We start from the raw sequence: 18799 nt of genomic DNA, 5'->3' as shown, positions 1-18799 counted from the left end.
TCAGTTTTGCTTCATATATTTCAAGTTTCTGTATTAGGTGCATAGACATTTAGTATTGCTATGTCTTCTTGAGGAGTTGACTTCTTTATCATTATAAAATGTCTCTTTTTTCTTTAGTAATATTTATTGTTCTGAAGTCTACTTTTTCTGAGTATTATAGCCAACTTAGTGTTCTTATGATTTGTATTTTATGGTACACTTTTTACAAAATCTTACTTTTAACTTTGTTTTTACCATGTTTGTATTAGTCCTTTTTCATGTTGCTGATAAAGACATACCCAAAACTGGGAAGAAAAAGAGGTTTAATTGTACTTATGGTTCCACATGGCTGGGGAGGCCTCAGACTCATGCAGAAGGTGAAAGGCACTTCTTACATGGCAGCAGCAAGAGAAAACAAGGAAGATGCAAAAGCAGAAACCCCCAGTAAAACCATCAGATCTCACAAGACTTATTCACTACCACAAGAACAGTATGGGAGAAACTGCCCCCATGATTCAAATCTCTCACTGGCTTCCTCTCACAACAAGTGGGAATTATGGAGTACAATTCAAGATGAGATTTAGGCGGGGACACAGAGCTAAACCATATCATTCCACCCTGGCCCCATCCAAATCTCACGTCCTCACATTTCAATACCAGTCATGCCTTCCCAACAACCTCCCAAAGTCTTAACTCATTTCAGCATTAACCTAAAAGTCCACAGTTCAAAGTTTCATTTAAAGCAAGTCCCCTCCACCTATGAGTCTGTAAAATCAAAAGCAAGCTAGTTACTTCCTAGATACAATGGGGATACAGGTATTGGGCAAATACAGCTGTTCCAAATGGGAGAAATTGGCCAAAACAAAGTGGTTACAGGGCCCATGCAAGTCCGAAATCCAGCGGGGCAGGCAAATATTAAAGCTCCAAAATGATATCCTTTGACTCCATGTCTCACATCCAGGTCACGCTGATGCAAAAGGTGGATTCCCATGGTCTTGAGCAGCTCTGCCCTTGTGGCTTTGCAGGGTACAGCCTTCCTCCCAGCTATTTTCGCAGGCTGCTGTTGAATGTCTGTGGCTTTTCCAGGCAAACGGTGCAAGCTGTCAGTGGATCTAATATTCTGGGATCTGGAGGATGGTGACCCTTTTCTCACAGGCCACTAGGCAGTACCCCAATAGGGACTCTGTGTGGGGGCTTTGACCCCACATTTCCCTTCTGCACTGCCCTAGCAGAGGTTCTCCCTGAACGTCCTGCCCCTGAAACAAATTTCTGCCTGGGCATCCCAGCGTTTCCATGTTCTGAACTCTATATGGAGGTTCCCAAACACCAGTTCTTGACTTCTGTGCACTCGCAGGTTCAATACTATGTGGAAGCTGCCAAAGCTTGGGGCTTCCACCCACTGAAGCCACAGCCTGACCTCTGCTTTGGCCCCTTCCAGCCATGGCTGGAGTGCCTGGGATGCAGGGTGCCAAGTCCCTAGGCCACACACATCATGGGGACCCTGGCCGCACCCCACGAAACCATTTTCTCCTAGGCCTCTGGGCCTGTGATGGGAGGTGCTGTTGTGAAGATCTCTGACATGCCCTGAAGACATTTTTCCCACTGTCTTGGGGATTAACATTTGGCTCCTCATTATTTATGCAAATTTCCAAAGCCGGCTTGAATTTCTCCTTAGAAAATGGATTTTTCTTTTTTCTTTCTTTTTTTTTTTTCTGAGACTGAGTTTCACACTTATTGCCCAGGCTGGAGTTCAATGGTGGCACGATCTTGGCTCACTGCAACCTCTGCCTCCCAGGTTCAAGGGATTCTCCTGCCTCAGCCTCCTGAGTAGCTGGTATTACAGGCACCCATCACCACACCACCTGGCTAATTTTTTGTATTTTTAGTAGAGATGGGGTTTCATCATGTTGGCCAGGCTGGTCTCAAACTCCTGACCTCAGGTGATTCACCTGCCTTGGCCTCCCAAAGTGCAGGGATTACAGGTGTGAGCCACCATGCCCAGCTGGATTTTTCTTTTATATCACATTGTCAGGCTGCACATTTCCTGAACTTTTATGCTCTGCTTCCCTTATAAAACTGAATGCCTTTAACAGGACCTAAGTCACCACTTGAACGCTTTGCTGCTTAGAAATTTCTTCCTTCAGATGCCCTAAATCATCTTTCTCAAGTTCAAAGCTCCATAAATCTCTAGGGCAGGAGCAAAATGCTGCCAGTCTCTTTGCTAAAACATAACTAGAGTCACCTTTGCTCCAGTTCCCAGTAAGTCCCTCATCTGCATCTGAAACCACCTCAACCTGGACCTTATTGTCCATATCACTATCAGCATTTTGGTCAAAACTATTCAACAAGTCTCTAGGATGCTCCAAACTTTCCCATATCTTCCTGTTTTCTTCTGACCCCTCCCAACTGTTCCAATCTCTGCCTGTTACCCAGTTCCAAAGTTGCTTCCACATTTTTGGGTATATTTTCAGCCATGTCCCATTCTACTGGTACCAATTTCCTGTATTAGTCCGATTTCACACTGCTGATAAATACGTACCCGAGACTGGGAAGAAAAAGAGGTTTAATTGTACTTACAGTTTCACATGACTAAAAAGGCCTCAGAATCATGGTGGGAGGTGAAAGGCACTTCTTACATGGCAGCAGCAAGAGAAAATGAGTAAGATGCAAAAGTGGAAACCCCTGATAAAACCATCAGATCTCTTGAGACTTATTCACTACGGTGAGAAGAGTATGGAGGAAACCGCCCCCAGGACTCAAATTATCTCCCACCAGGTCCTTCCCACAACATATGGGAATTATGGGAGTACAGTTCAAGATGAGATTTGGGTGGGGACACAGAGCCAAACCATATCAATGTTCATGTTTTCTTTTAGCTTCTTCAACATATAGAGTATATCTATAACAATTAAATGCTCGCTACTTTCAACATCTCTATCATTTTGGTGTCTGTTTCTATTGACTAATTTGTTTTTCTTCATTATTGGACACATTTTCCTGCTTCTTTGAAAGTCTTCAATATTCAGTTGGATGCTGAACATTATGCTCAACATTGTGACAGTCTTCCCTGAAAACTTTAAAGAGTATTGGTGTTTATTTGGGCAAGCAGCTACTTTATTTGAAAATAAGTTTGATTATTCTAAGGCTTGTTTTTAAACTGTATTAGAGTGGGTCTAGCATAGCCTCTACCCTTACTCTGAAGGCAGTCTTTTTGGGTGCTCTACGAATGTTCCTTGTCTTCTAAATAATCTCTTTACCCTGCCTGTTCAGAATTCAAATATCTCTTAGTCTTGTGTGAGCTGCAGTATTTTTCAGTTAATAGTACCCTGGTAGCTTTTCTCTCCCTGGTAGTTGTTTTTTGCCTGACTTAAAGGAGTTTTGCCCTACTTTGCCTTCCTATTCAGCCAAAGGCACAGGTGACCTATGTGCAGATTTCTGGAGTTCTTTTTTGGAGCTTCCTCCTCTTAAGAACTCTGAACTGTCATTTCTGTTTCTCACTCTCACAGTATTTTATTTACTTCTTTTTGTTGTAAAAAAAAAAAAAAAAACCCTCACATATATTAGCCCTCCTAATACATTTTTAAGTGTAAAGTATTGTTAACTATATATGCATTGTTGTAAAGCATATCTCTAGGACTTTTCCATCTTGCATTGCCGAAACTCTATATCCATTGCACAGCAATTTTCCAATTCCCTCTCCTCACACCCGTGTAACCACCATTTTATAATTTGCTTCTATGAGTTTAACTACTTTAGATACCTCATATAAGTAGAATCATGCCGTATTTGTGCTACTGTGACTGTCTTATTTCACTTGGGATAGCGCTTTTTTTCCACAAAAGTTTGAGAAGGATTGGCATTCACTTTTAAAATGTTTGATAAAATTCTCCAGTGAATGCTTCTAGTCTTGGGCTTTTCTTTGTTGGCAAGTTTTTGATTACTGATACAAACTACCTACTCATTGTAGGTATAGTCATGTATTATATTTGATCAAGATTCAGTCTTGGTAGGTTGCATATTTCTAGGAATTTGTCTATTTCTTCTAAGTTAAACAATTTGTTCACATATAATTGTTCATGGTAGTGTTTCATAATCCTTTTTATCTCTGTGACATCAGTTGCAATGTCTTTTATTTTTGAGTTCATTTATTTAAGTTTTCTCATTTTTTGTAGTCTTGCTAAGTAAGAGTTTGTCGATTTTGTTAATCTTTTTAAGAAATCCTTAGTTTTGTTGATTTTTTCTTACTGTTATTCTATTCTCTTATTTTATTTATTTTTCCCTAATTGTTATTATTTTCATTCTTCTACTAACTTGGGGCTTTATTTGTTCTTCTTTTTCTAATTTTTTTTTTGAGGTGTAAATTTAAGCTGTTTATTTGAGATTTTTTAAATGTAGGTATGTACTGCTATAAAGTTCTTTCTTAGTACTGATTTTACTGCATCCCATAAATTTTGGCATGTTGTGTTTCCATTTTCATTTGTCTCAAGGTAATTTCTAATTTACCTTCGGTTTATTCTTTGACTCAATTGTTATTCAGCATTATGTTAGTTACCACATATTTGTGAATTTCTCAATTCTTTCTTCTGCTATTGTATTCTAGTTACATTTCACTGTAGTTGGGAATAATACTTGCTATGATTACAATCTTAAATTTCTTAAGGCTTGCTTGTGATCTGAGGTGATTCATCCTGGAGAACGTTCTGTGTGCTCTTGAAAAGAATATGGATTCTGTTTCTCTTGGGTGGAATGTTCTATATATATCTGTTAGGTTCAGTTGGTCTACAGCCTTGTTCAAGTTTTCTGGTCCCTTACTAATCTTTTATCAGGTTTGCTCTATCCATTATTGAAAGTGGGGTATTGAAATCTCCTACCATTATCGCACAAGTATTTCTCCCTTCAGTTCTGTCAGTGTTTGCTTCATATATTTGGATGCTCTGATTTGGGTGCATACAAACTTATAATTGTTCTATTTTCTTGATTAATTCATCTTTTGTCATTATATATTGTTTTTCTTTGTCTCTTCTGACAGTTTTTGACTTAAATCTTATTTTGTCTGACATAACTATGGCCACATCTGGTCTTTTTCAATTACCATTTAAACAGAATATCTTTTCCCATCCTTTTATTTTCAGTCTATGCGTGTCCTTAAATCTGAAGTTAGTCTCATATAGACAGCATACAGTTGAATATTTTTTCAAAATCCATTCAGCCACTTTTATAGTTATATTTATTTTTAAATTAAATACCAGAGTTAAATGTTATTTATCACCATCATCACGGTATTTCAGTATTCTGCATTTGTCTATATATTTACCTTTTTCCTATGAGTATTATACTTCCATATTCTTTCATGTTGCTTTCTAGCATCCTTTTATTTTGACTTGAAGGACTCTCCGTAGTGTTTCTTGTGAGGCAGGTCTAATGATGATGAATTATTTCAGCTTTGGTTTATCTGGGAAAGTCTTTCTTTCTCCTTCATTTCTGAAGGACACCTTGTCAGATAGACTATTCTTAGTCGGAAGTTTTAACCTTTTGGTACTTTGAATATATCATCCCACTTCCTTCTGGCCTGCAAGGTTTCTGTTGAGAAATCCACTGATAGTCTCAGGGGCTCCCTTGGACATGACTCTTTTCTCTTGCTGCTTTCAAAACTCATTTTTTGTCTTTGACTTTTGACAATTATATTATATGTGTCTCATTGTGATCTTTTAAAAAATTTTAATTTGTATTATTTTTTACTTAATTGATGTACATAATTGATGTATATGTTTATGTGGTACATGAGGTATTTTGATACAGGTATGCAATAAATAATAATCACATCATGAAAAACGAGGTATCCATATCTTCAAGCATTTATCATTTATGTTATAAACAATCCAATTATACTCTTTCAGTTATTACAAAATGTACAATTAAATTATTGTTGACTATAGCCACCCTGTTGTATATCAAATACTAGGTCTTATTCATTCTGTGGGTTGGCTCTTCACTTTTCTTTATAATGTTCTCCGATGCACAAAAGTTTCTAAATTTTGATGAAGTCTAATTTATATTTTCTTTTGTTGCTTGTGCTTTTGGGGTCATGTCTAAGAATCTGTTGCCAAATCCAAGCTCATACATATTTATCCCTATGTTTTCTAGATTTTACAGAGTTATATAGATTCTCAAATTTAAGCTTTTTATCTATTTTGAGTTAATTTTTGTGTATGGTGTGAGGTAAGAGTTCAACTTCATTCTTTTGCATGTAGTTATCCAGTTGTCCCACTGCTATTTGTTGAAAAAAGTATTCTTTCCTTATTGAATGGTCTTGGCTCCCTTGTCAAAATCAATTGACCATAGATGTATATTTTTATTTTTGGATGCTCCATTCTATTCTATTTATCTATATGTCTTTTCTAATGCCATTACCACACTGTTTTGATTACTGTCTTTGTCACACATTTTGAAATTAAAAAGTATTAGTTCTCTAACTTTATTATCTTCATTCAGAGTTGTTTAGACTATTTGGTATTCTTAGCAATTCTGTATGAATTTTGGGATCAACTTGTGCAGTTTTGTAAAAGAGGCAGTTGGAATTTTGATAAGAACTGCATTAAATCTGTAGATTACTTTGGGTAGTTTTGCCATCTTTACAATATTAAGTCTCCCAATCCATGAATATGGAATGTCTTCCCATTTATTTAAGTCCTCTTTAATTTCTTTCAACAATGTTTTCTAAGAAAAAATATTACACAATATTTATTTATTTATATTTAATTTTTACAGATTTTAAGACTTTTAATTAAATTAAATTTTAAATTAAAATTTATTTTAAATTTTACAGATTTTAAGAAGTTTGTAGCCAAACTTCAGTATGAATCAAAGCATTATTTTAAAAAGAAATATTCATTCTGACATTAAATTGCACTTTCCAAGAATCAGCAACATCAACCATCCAGACTTTAATTATAGAATCACAGGTGCAACTGTGTGTCTCCTCAGTAGAGGATGGGAAGATTTGTGTGACTGGGACCTTATGGATTTGGCATCTCCTGCAAGATGTGTGTCCAACTCCTGGGAATACTGGAGCATGATTATAGAATTGGTTTCTATTGCCTGTTTTCTGTCTGTTGCTCTCCCGTAAGTTAAGAATCTTGGATTTCAAATCTATAGTGTAACACTCTTGTTCATAATTTCTTATTTTAAAAAAAATTTAAATATTTTTATATTAAGTATTTTTTCAAACTACTTGGGCTTGCTATTGAACAAATGTTCTCTTTGTATTTTATATTTTGTAGGTGCTAAAAAGCATCACTCTAAAACGTTTTAGAATATAACAGAAAGGTTGTTAATACTGTATCCATATCTTCAAGCATTTATCATTTATGTTATAAACAATCCAATTATACTCTTTCAGTTATTACAAAATGTACAATTAAATTATTGTTGACTATAGCCACCCTGTTGTATATCAAATACTAGGTCTTATTATATATATATATATATATATATATATATATATAACAATACTGTTAGTACTGACTACTTTTTTCTTAGTTAAGATATAAAAATCTTTTATATTTAGTAATCAGAAAGGCAATAAAGCATATGTACCTTACCTCTTCACCATCCTATGTTGAATTCCTTTTCAATATGTTCTTTGATAAGAGCAAAAATTTAAATAGTCTTTGGTGAGATATTACATTATGCTATTCTTTTCTTGTGGGCATGGGGATAATTTTCAAAAAAAAAATCCAAGCAGTTTAGTCTTACAGGGGAAAGTTTTCCATTTTTGCTAAGTTTATTTATAATTAGAAGTCAGATACCAACTATATCTACCCTAGAAAAAAAAAATCAAGCAAAAGAGATCTGCTTCAAAGGAATTTGTAAAATATGTGTGCCTAGATAGGTCATCTGTTTATAAAATACTGGGGAAAGGTAGAGAATACAGTCAGTCCTCAGATGCTTTGGAAATCTGAGACATAACAAAAAGTCTTTTGAAAACCACATTGATATATATACCATTCACCACCGCTTAATGGAGGAATAACTTGGTATTGATGTGAGTGGGATTATGGTCTCCTATGTGAATTCTGGAAATATTAACTTTTAGGTAGTATATGTGGTAGTGAAAGATTATAAAATTGGAGTCAGCAGATTTAGGCTGATTCCCAGTTCTACCACTGGTGGCTTATGGACATCATTTAGCCTCAAGTGGGGCCACCCATTTCAAACCTTGGTCAACTTCCTGCAATAAACACTTCTGGTTTAGAAACTTAATCTTACTTTATGATATGGAAAGTAAGATTCTGAGAGATTAAGTAATTGTCTGATGTCCCACAGGTGACAAGCCATGTCTTCAGGTCTTTTGGATCCCAGGACCCAAGATTTTTAAAACCTTTCCCACATAAGAGGTGGCATCATAGGGAGCCAAATAGATTTTCACATTGACTTTGCTATTTGTCCACCTGTCCACCTGCATGTAGGCAACTTGATTAGAAGTAAATTTAAAAGAAAACATAGGTACTGGCTGAAAATGTAATCACTGATAAACATTTTGAACCTCTACTCTTACATTTTAGTGATATATCTAGTATTTCCAATTACATGACTTAACATCTTCCCCCATTATGAGGCCAAGAAAGAATAAACATGTGCTTAGGACATATATATAAATTCCAATGGGAAAGATAAAAGAAAAGGCAGAGATAAGAGGCATTAATGTTTTAGTATTGTCACTGAGCTTCTTTTAGGTTTTAGATATGTTTGCTGTGTGCTGTGAATGAAGACAAGTTAAAAAGAGTCCTAGAGGCTTAACTGGAAGTGAATGAGATGTTTTATTGCTGTACATCATCGGTATTGTTTTTATCTGGTGTTGAGTTGTCTCATTAAGTTCTGTGCTCCACGTGTTTATTTGTCAATTGTCACTTTCCAGTCAGCTCTTTGTAGCCTACAGAAATGGAAGAGTGGATGAAGCAGTCTCTCTGGGTTTTCTGCTTTGCTGGATAGGTGGAGACCTGACAAATTTCAAAGGCTGCTACCTGAGTAACCAGCTGCCTATTCAGGTAAAACTTTCTCCAGATTTATCTTCAAAAGAGTGAAGGTTCTGGGTTATGTGTGCATGGAGAGCTTCATGTGTAGAGTTGACAAATTTAACAAACAAAATACAGGACACTCAGTAAAATTTGGATTTCAGATAAACAACAAATAATTTTTTAGTATAGACATGCTCTAAATATTGCATAAGTGTTCTGTATCTGACAATCCTCTTAATGTGGCATTTTTTTTATAGTAGAATAGAGGCCTGTCTGTTTTCAGATATATTTTTAAAGTCTACATCCAGTTTTAATTCCTTTTCTTCATACAGTTTTAATATTTTCTTGCCTCAAGGTAGCTGAACATGATATGTTGCCATTAGGGGATTCTTATTCTTTTCTATACTAAGACTGAACAATAATCCACTGATGCTGACACATAGTCTACAATGAGAGTCATGATTAAAAATATAGTCAGTGGCTATAGACAAATATTTCTATGATAGTATTCAAATGAAAAAATAAAGTGGAATATTTGTAAGCTTTTAGAAAACTTTGTTAATGTATTTAATCATGTAAATGACTTTGTCACCTTCATACACTGTACTAGATATATTCGATAATGGTGGCCTGGGATTTTATATTTATAGATGTCCATCCTTATTTACCACTCCAGATTTTGACAGCCATCTTCGACATGAACACGGATATAATTATACTCTCACAATTCATGTACTACAGGTTAAAGAATCATAAGAACAAAATGTAAGATTGGTAATAGTTCATTCCAGTACTTCTATTTGTAATAGAACATTTTCTCATTTAAAAACCAATAGAGCACCTTTGAGTTATTTTTAACGAGTAAGGCATATTTTGATAAGACATAACATTTCTCTCAACCATCCAAGTGAGTCCTTTGAGAATTTTTAGATGTGGCACATTTAGATTCCATGTTATTACATTTTTTTTCCAATTGGTCTGTGTCATTGGACACATTAACACACCTATGTTATAGGAAAATAAACAGAAATGATTAATCAGAAAAAGGTAAAAGAGAGATTGGCAGAAATAGTCAAATGCTTTTAGAGGTTTCTCCAGGTGATAAGCAGTACCACTTTTCTCTTGTGGCTAATCTAAAAACATATTCTCCACAAGATGATAGCCACAAATAGTTTTTAAGTGCCTACCATTTGTCAGTCCTGTTGTAACTTATTTAATCTTCATATCACCCAATGGGACAGGCACTATTTTAATGTTCAGAGGCTAGCACAGAATAGGCCTGCAGTATAGATTCACTGAATAACTGAATACTATTATTTTTATTTTTGCTTTGACTGCTGTGTTTTTAAACGACTGTTTGTTTCTTCACGTGTGTATTTATGAGTCAGCCCAACAATGAAATTTACTTTTAGCTATGTACTTATGAGAGTGGCCCCATTTTTCCCCTCGGGACGTGTGGAGCATATTTTTCTACTGCCCCCTGGTGGTTGTAACTATTACAAAGGTGAGAACAGCTACTCAAATCTACAAATCAAATACAAATCCCACTGGATACTAAAGTGAGGAAGGCAGGAAGATGACCCCCAGTTGTGTACCAGGCATGGTGAAAGACCTTTTATATGTGCTAATTGAACTCACTTATTTTCCATGGCAAACTCCTTTATACAATTGAGGAAATTCAGGCATCAACAAACTGGACTGAGGTCACATAGCCAGCTGGTAGAGGGATTAGATTTCAAAATCAACCTAAGGTGATATCAGGTATGTATCAAGCTGATTTACAGTGTAATTGGTGTTATGTGAATCATAAGCTCTATAAGAACAGGTACTGTCTCAGTCTTGTTCAAGACTGAGTACATAGCCGACATTCGGCGAATAGTGGTGGAATGAATGAATTGTAAAAGATATGGAAATCTCCAGTAAAGCATTTGGTACTTAAAGGACCCCCAATCAGTTTCCTCCCCTGTGTCGCTCCCTCCCCCCACCAAACCTTTTATATATATGTGTATATAGATAGATAGATAGATAGATAGACAGATAGATAGATAGATATAGCCACCACCATAACCAGTTTAATCAATCTGGAACTAACCCTGAATTTCTGTGGCAAACAGTCTAAAACAGTATGACAGGCTAGCTCTCTTCAATTTACTCCCTCAGGGCTAAATTGAGGAACTCACACAGTTTATGAGGTTTCTGGAACAGAGTTTTGCTTAGCTGCAATATCTTCTGTGGGCAAAGTGGACTGAATTTGGAATACTGTTAAACTTAGGGTCAATGCAGAGTTCAAAAAAAAATTAAGTTTCACCAAGGAACATGTGCTCAATGGGCTATCCAACCTGGAATGTTGAGGGATAAAGCGAATCCCTCAAATACAAAATGTGTCTGAAGGTAATTTTTTATTGAATTCTATTGTCTTAACATGTGGTTGTAATATATGAGAAGCCATGAGCTGTACCTTTGCAGTTATAACTCTACAAATGTTTTAAAATAAATGCTTCATCAGTTTTTATGTTAAACAAGTGGGAATGATTTAGCCAGAATGTTGCAGTCAGATATCTGTGTGTCTGATGTCTGCTGATATTAACCCTAGTACAGATGCAACATAACTAAAAAATTAAAAATAGAATATAGAGGTTAAAGCTACATGGACCTACCCTGCCCCTACCAACCCATGGTAGATGATTGTCTGGCTTATAAGGAAACATGTTTTCTACTTAAACATAGGTATTTGTATGTTTGTTTGCTTGTGGTTTTTGGTTTTGTCTTTCACTTTTACTAAGATTCTGCATCCCAGTATTTCCTAGCTTCCTGAACAAGAGTGTTCAATTTGACCATTACTCCTGGAAGTTCTCGTGCTTTAATCATTAACTGATAGAGTAAGAATATAGCCAGCCACTGCCCATGGAGAATGAGTCACTCTGCTCTGTATAGTTAACAGTTATGGATCAAGTGCTTTTTGATTTTTCCTCAGAGAGCTTTCCAAAACGTACCTTGACCTGGCTCTGCTGGTTTAAACTCTGAGTCACCTAGATGCAGATTTAGGAGATAAGATCCATAGGATGTAATGACTTAATTTACAGTCTCTTGGAGTAGGGGCATAAATTATTTAGTTTTGAATTCTTGGTTGCTAAGAATGTAGGTGTTTAGTAAGAGTTTGTCAATTAAATGACTCCTCTTCTACATCTCTGGAAACCTGCTTGGCATGTTCCAGTGGTGCCTGGGTTTTTCATAGTCTCTTTGCTTTTTATCTGTCTCAAGCTCAGGGCTTTTTGCTTCCTCTCTCCTTCTCTCAGCGGCCTGAATCACACTCCCTGTTGCTGCCTTTAATTTCTGTTGGCTACTGTTGCCACTGACACCACTTTTAATCTCCTCTGATCCTATTCTGTGCTATCGTCCTACTTCATTTCTCCAGTGTTCTTCTTTCTTGTCTGCTGTTCCCTCCCAAGGCCTGTCAGCACTAGAATGGATGCACTGAGCTTGTAAATGTGTAGCTGGGCAATTAAAGTAGCACTTTCCTTTCCTACAATTGATCCAGCCAATCACAACCGTCCATCAGTTGCTTTCTGTGGTTTTCCTATTCTTAGATGCACTTAGTGATCTTGAGTTCTAACTAAACAGCATATTTTTTCTGGATGACATTTATTATGTAACCATTCTGAAAACTCAAGTATTCTGGAGATTAAATACCAGATAAGTGGTATTTAGCTGCAGTAAATATGTGTGCCATTGGACATCATTTCAGCAGCTTGCGGCAGTTGTTCACCATTGCCCTGGTTGTTTTTAAGCACTAGGGGGTAGAAGCCTGCAGAATTTATATGTGACTTGGGTGCCAGTGTGCATGGTGCTGTCAGTGACAATACCAAGTCTATTTTTATGAAGAATCAACCTGAGACTTCAACAGAAGCAAAAAAGATAATCTTTATATTAAAAACCCATCAACTCTTTATTATGGATCCATTTTTTGGTCACTTTAGAAATATTTTTGCAGAATTTTTCATTGTTGTTAATTTTATAAACTCCACAAAAATATTGTAGAAGTGCTGAGGTTAGTCCAGGAAGTATTTTATTTCAAAAATGAAATGACAGAATGCCAGGGCACAATCCCCACCTCTCTCCATGTTCTCTCAATAAAAAATACAAGAAAGAATTTATATTAACTTTTAGAAAAACTTCTAAGAAACTTCAGTCCTTTGGGATTTCGCAGGTAGTGGTTTTAATATATTAGAATTGACCAGGGCTCAGTAAGATCCTGAAAATCCCGAAAGCACCTTCTCTCCTTTTGGGATGCAGGCTGGTGGGCAGAAAGGCTTGTCCCAGACTGGGGAGATCCATTCTTCTGGTGAACCTGCCCACTTGGCCCATCTACAGGCAGGTACTTGTATATATTCCAAGCAGAGAAAGGGTTCTGTGGGGTTGAACCAGAAATCCAGATGGAAACCCCATAGATACACTTATACTGAAGTTATTTTTTCCAAATCTTAATTGCCATTATTCAAAACAACTTAGCGTATCCACATGCATGAATAAATGATGTTACTACTTGATTAGGGAATACCACCCATCCTAGAAAGATGATTAATATTCATTGGCCTCCAAAATAACAAGGCTGCAGAGAATAAATACTTCCACCCTAGTTTTATCCAATGAACCTCCATTTCCCTTGAAATATTGAGATTCTAATGTATGTTTAGATTGATCCTTAATACTATCACCCTTTTTGTGTTACTGCTTTTAGGATACTGTTGGCATAGTTGAAATGTTAGGCTTTATTTGCGGCTATGTATTTTGTGTATTCTACTTGGGATCTCGATTTCCCCAACTATATAGAAATGTAAGTACGTTATTTGCTTTGTTCATTATGATGAGTCAAAGTGCTTCTTATGACTTTGTGTCTACCTTTAGAAGAGATCTTGGAATTCTGAGTAGTGCTTTTCGGACCAGCAATATGGAAGTCACAGTCACAAGAATCTATTCTTGATCAATTTTTTGTTGCTTGTTTATTAAGCTCCTTTAAGTTTAGGGAGCAGAATTTAGATCAGCTGGAATTGTTGTCTAAATCTCTTTTCCTGGGTTTGCATATTAGTGCCAGTGTAATGAAATCACAATAAATTATACAAAGCATTTGGCATGGATGTTGTGGTTATGTTCAACTTGTGAAAAAGTACTGATTCCCTTGCACTTTGCAACTAATATACTTCACTGTAGCAACCTAGAAGGGACCGAACGTGTACGTGTGTACTTTATCTCTCTGAATTTTCAACCACCCATGGTTTATTCGAATTTCCAATGGTATATTCTTTTATTTACCACAGGTCCTGGAAACTGAAAACTCGAACTGAATTTCTGAATGTTTAATGGGAGTAAAAGAGTAATTTTATCTAATTCATTCATTTGAGTTTCCATCTGGTCAAAATAGTCTCACATGTTTGTCAACATTTTGAAATGAAGTATTGCAAAAGCGTACACTACAGACATTGAATAAAGAAGCTTCATGCAAGCAGTACTTTTTTCAGGGGAGAATATTCTAGTCTCTCCCTCAGAATTGCCTTAAAAATGATCCCAAGAGGCAGCTTCACAGTGAATTAGCATTTACTAACTCCCAATCCAGTACTGGACTGCATGATTAAAAGGATAATAATTGTTATCATTATCACATATAGATAATATTTTAAATGTTTAAATCTTAGTAATTTTGAATCTTAAAAGAAATGGATAAGGGAAAAAATGTATAGAATTAACTATAAATATTTAATATGTCTGTACATCAAATATAGGTGTAAAACCAAAACATACAAAATAAATAGGAAGCACATATGGCAAAGAACAGAATTTTAGTAAGAATTTCCATAAATCAAAAGGAAAAAAGCAGTCCTATATAAAAATTTACATAGGACTCAAAAATGGATAATTCAAAAAGAAGAAATGGCAGTGGCTCACGCCTGTAATCCTAACATTTTGGGAGGCCAAGGCGGGTGGATTGCCTGAGCTCAGGAGTTTGAGACCAGCTTGGGCAACATGGTGAAACCCCATCTCTACTAAAATACAAAGAAAAAAAATTAGGCGGATGTGACGGTGTGCATGGCGGCGTGCACCTGTAGTCCCAGATACTTGGGAGGATGAGGCAGAAGAATGCTTGAACCCAGGAGATGGAGGTGGCAGTGAGCCGAGATTGCACCACTGCACTCCAACATGGGCAACAGAGCGAGACTTTCTCTCTAAAAAAATCAAAAACCAAAAAACAAAAAAAAATGAAAAATAATTTAACTTCTCTAGGAATTAAATAAATGTGAAATAAAATAACAACTTTTTAGTCCACCAAATTAGCAAATATAAAGAAATTATAGGAATCACAGCTGATAAGAATAGGGTTTGTTTGCACATGCATACACTGCTGAATAGATGTTTAAAAGTCTTTCAGGAAGACATTTTGACAGTTTGTGTCAACATCCTCAGAAGTATGAATTTCACATCTAGATATCAATTCTAAGGAAATTACCAGAAAGATGGAAAAATATGTAAGTACTGAGGAATTTGTAAAAATGCCATCTATAAGATTGGGGACACTCAAATGCTGAATACAGTGGAATATTCTGAAGCAATTTTAAAATGTTGATAAATAATTTTTAATGACATGCAAAAATTATTATAATGTATAATACTGGAGAAAAGGATATTACAAAATATTATGTATACTGTGTATAGTCATGTACCTTGCATAAAAAGAAAGAAATGAATTAGAATATTTTATGAGTATTAAGATTATGGGTGATATTGTTTTAGCCTTCATGTTTTCCACATCTTTCAACATTTGTACAGGAAACTTTTTTTTTCAACAATCAGAAGATATTTATGATAATGAAATACAATTTAAAACTTGGGTGATTTGTGAAGCTGTGTATTGTATAGGGAAGAGAAAATAACAACTACTGTCATCCTTGCTTCTGTTGTTAGTTCTGAAGATCTACTGAAGAACTTCATTTCTTCTGTTTGTATTGACCATGATTGGGAACTGCACGTACGGTGTGGTTTTAAAGGTACCAGCTGCTAAGTGTCACAAGAGTACTTACTTTGTGCATCATCTTCCTTGGCTTATTGCAACATTTGGAGTCTTATTCCTTAACTTTTTTGTGTCTTTGCCATCAGATTGCCATTAGAGAATAAACATGTATAGATACTTAATATATCACCTAAAAAGTATATATATATCTTCTAAGAAGTGTAAATAGCTAATGCTATAGCCATTTCATTATTGTATTTGAAATATTCATTTATAAAGAAAGTCTTCTCTTTCCCAAAGTATCCTAGATTATTATTATTCTAGCAGAGGATCAAATTCAGATGAGGATTTCTTGGTTTCTTTGGTTCTTCTGATAAAAAAAAAAAAAGTGGGGCCAAGATTAGAAGTGTTGAAATTAACACATCTTAGACATTAAATTTTATTAAAATTATAATAGCAGATATTAAGAAAAAGCCATGCCATCTCTGAAAATCTCTACAGAGAACACTTTGAATTAATAAATGACAACTGATGCCTTGCCTTTTGTTGATAAAAGTAAGTCTCATGAATTAATAGTTTATGGTAAATAATACATTGAGAATAATTGGTTAATGAATTTAATGAAAATTGGCAATAATGTTTAAAACTACATTTATCATTTGTATGTGGGAAACAAATACGAGGGTGCTATTAGTTCTCAATATCTAAACTTACTTGTGATGATTAATACTGAGTGTCAACTTGATTGGATTGAAGGATGCAAAGTATTGATCCTGGGTGTGTCTGTGAGGGTGTTGCCAAAGGAGATCAACATTTGAGTCTGTGGGCTGCAAAAGGCAGACCTGCCTTTTAATCTGGGTGGGCACAATCTAATCAGCTGCCAGCGCAGCTAGAATATAAGCAAGGAGAAAACTGTGAAAGGAGAGACTGGCCTAGCCTCCCAGCCTACATCCTTCTCCTGTGCTGGATGCTTCCTGCTCTTGAACATTGGACTCCAAGTTCTTCAGATCTGGAACTCGAACTGGTTTCCTTGCTCCTCAGTTTGCAGACAGTCCGTTGGGGGACCTTGTGATGATGTGAGTTAATACTTAGTAAACTCCCCTTTATATATATAATATATATATTATATATTTTTTATATTTTTCATATACATTATATATGAAATATAAATAAAATATATTATATATTTCATGTATTCTATATTTTTCATATATTATATATATATATATCCTATTAGTTCTGTCCCTCCAGAGAACCCTGACTAATACATTACTAAAATTTATCATAGTTATATAGTTAAATGGAAATATCTCTGTGTTCTCTTGCTCATTGGTACTTTGAGTTTCAAGAAACATAGGGGTGTATATTTATGATAGGCTTGATAAAATTGGCATAAGCTGTCAGTCTGATTGTGAAGTGAGGAATCCAAGGTTTATTTTATGGATTGTCAAAGAATCAAATAATCACTGAATAATTCTTGGCATGAATTTTACTTTTATTTTTTGGACTCAGTCATTAAAGAAAATGAAAATGACCACTTGCACTTTAGCAGCTCTTCATGATTTTCAGTACTTTGTGACAGATCACTAATGAGTTCACCAAAGATGTTTTTGAGAAGCAGGAAAATAAGAGCCTCATTTAAAATAGAATACTTAGAGGCAGACAGTTAGGAATACACTGAGTTAGCAACAAAGTCTGGATGATTCCTGAACACCTGTGTTCAGTAGGGAGTCCCAGAACAGAACAAAGGGGAAATCTTGACTCATTTCCCCTTCTTCAACCTTCTAGTAAGATGGGAATCAGGGGAAGGCGAGCATGAATGGAACACAGGGGCTTCTTGCCATTGAGAGACTAGCAGAGAAAAATTGTGGTTAGGTGATAGTGTTTCCATTTCTTTCAAAGCCCAACTTCACCACTACTCAATATATTCATGCAACACGACTACCCCTTAAATTTATACAAATAATAATAATAATAAAACAAATTAGCAGAAAGGGTAGATTTATGATCTTTTCAGTGAACAACCCAAAATTCTGTTTTTATTTTAACTTGATTATATGAATGCTTAATCTTCTGCTCCAGATAGGGAGCGCATGGGAGGGCAATGTCCTCTATCTGACCTTTCCCAAAATTGAATCCTGTCTAAAAGCTGAAACCTAAAACCCAGAATCATTGGTCTTAAAGAGGTTTTCCCAAGATAATTAGACCATTCCTTTTTCATTTCTAAATGTATGTGCCTTATGCCTGCATTCAGGAAGTGTGGTATCCTTGGCCTCAAGCCTCCCTGAATTTTAGGATATGTGTACAAGCAATAATCTCTCTGTTCCAACTTGATTGGAGCCTGAATCCAATCTCTCCTGAAATTAGTTTCAAATCCAAATTCAATTAAAAACAGATGTTTCCAAGTAGACTGAAAAAAGGCTATAAAGAAAAGGCAGGCTTACTGCCTTGGGAATTGGTTGAATTCTCTAGGTATTTATAATCATAAGGAAGAGAGAAATCAGAGTTGTTCCGGAGAGTTCGCTCTTCCTTTCACACTGGGTCATCCAAGTGCTCAGAAACAATGTCTTTTAAGGAGGTGTGTTATGATTTGCCAGGCTAGATTTTTCTACCTGAGCCACTTTCTGATTTATTCCAGGTAAGGACAAATTTGAATCTTGGGTTAGGCACTTAATAATTCTTATTGCTGAGAATTTATTTCTACATACAGCAGAAGGGACACATTAAAAAATAACTTATTTTCTAGAAGTACTGGCATATCAGGGATTCTTGCACAGAAAGTTTCATTTAGCACATTTTTTAA

At 35.7% G+C, this 18799-nt stretch overlaps 1 protein-coding gene across 1 annotated transcript in view; it reads left to right on the top strand.

Annotated features, from left to right (window-relative positions):
* The window catches only part of SLC66A1L (solute carrier family 66 member 1 like), a 45808-nt gene that overhangs the window by 16345 nt on the left and 10664 nt on the right, over window positions 1–18799 (top strand). Inside the window, exons 2-3 of the mRNA XM_033199646.1 lie at window positions 8895–9026; window positions 9673–9761. Of these exons, the coding sequence (XP_033055537.1) occupies window positions 8895–9026; window positions 9673–9761 (221 nt within the window). The remainder of the gene's footprint in view (window positions 1–8894; window positions 9027–9672; window positions 9762–18799) is intronic.

The sequence above is a fragment of the Trachypithecus francoisi genome, unplaced genomic scaffold, assembly GCF_009764315.1.
Source record: "Trachypithecus francoisi isolate TF-2019V2 unplaced genomic scaffold, Tfra_2.0 Lachesis_group0, whole genome shotgun sequence".
Taxonomy (NCBI): domain Eukaryota; kingdom Metazoa; phylum Chordata; class Mammalia; order Primates; family Cercopithecidae; genus Trachypithecus; species Trachypithecus francoisi.
Note: the sequence above shows the minus strand (reverse complement) of the source record. Positions and strands in the feature narration are given on the sequence as shown.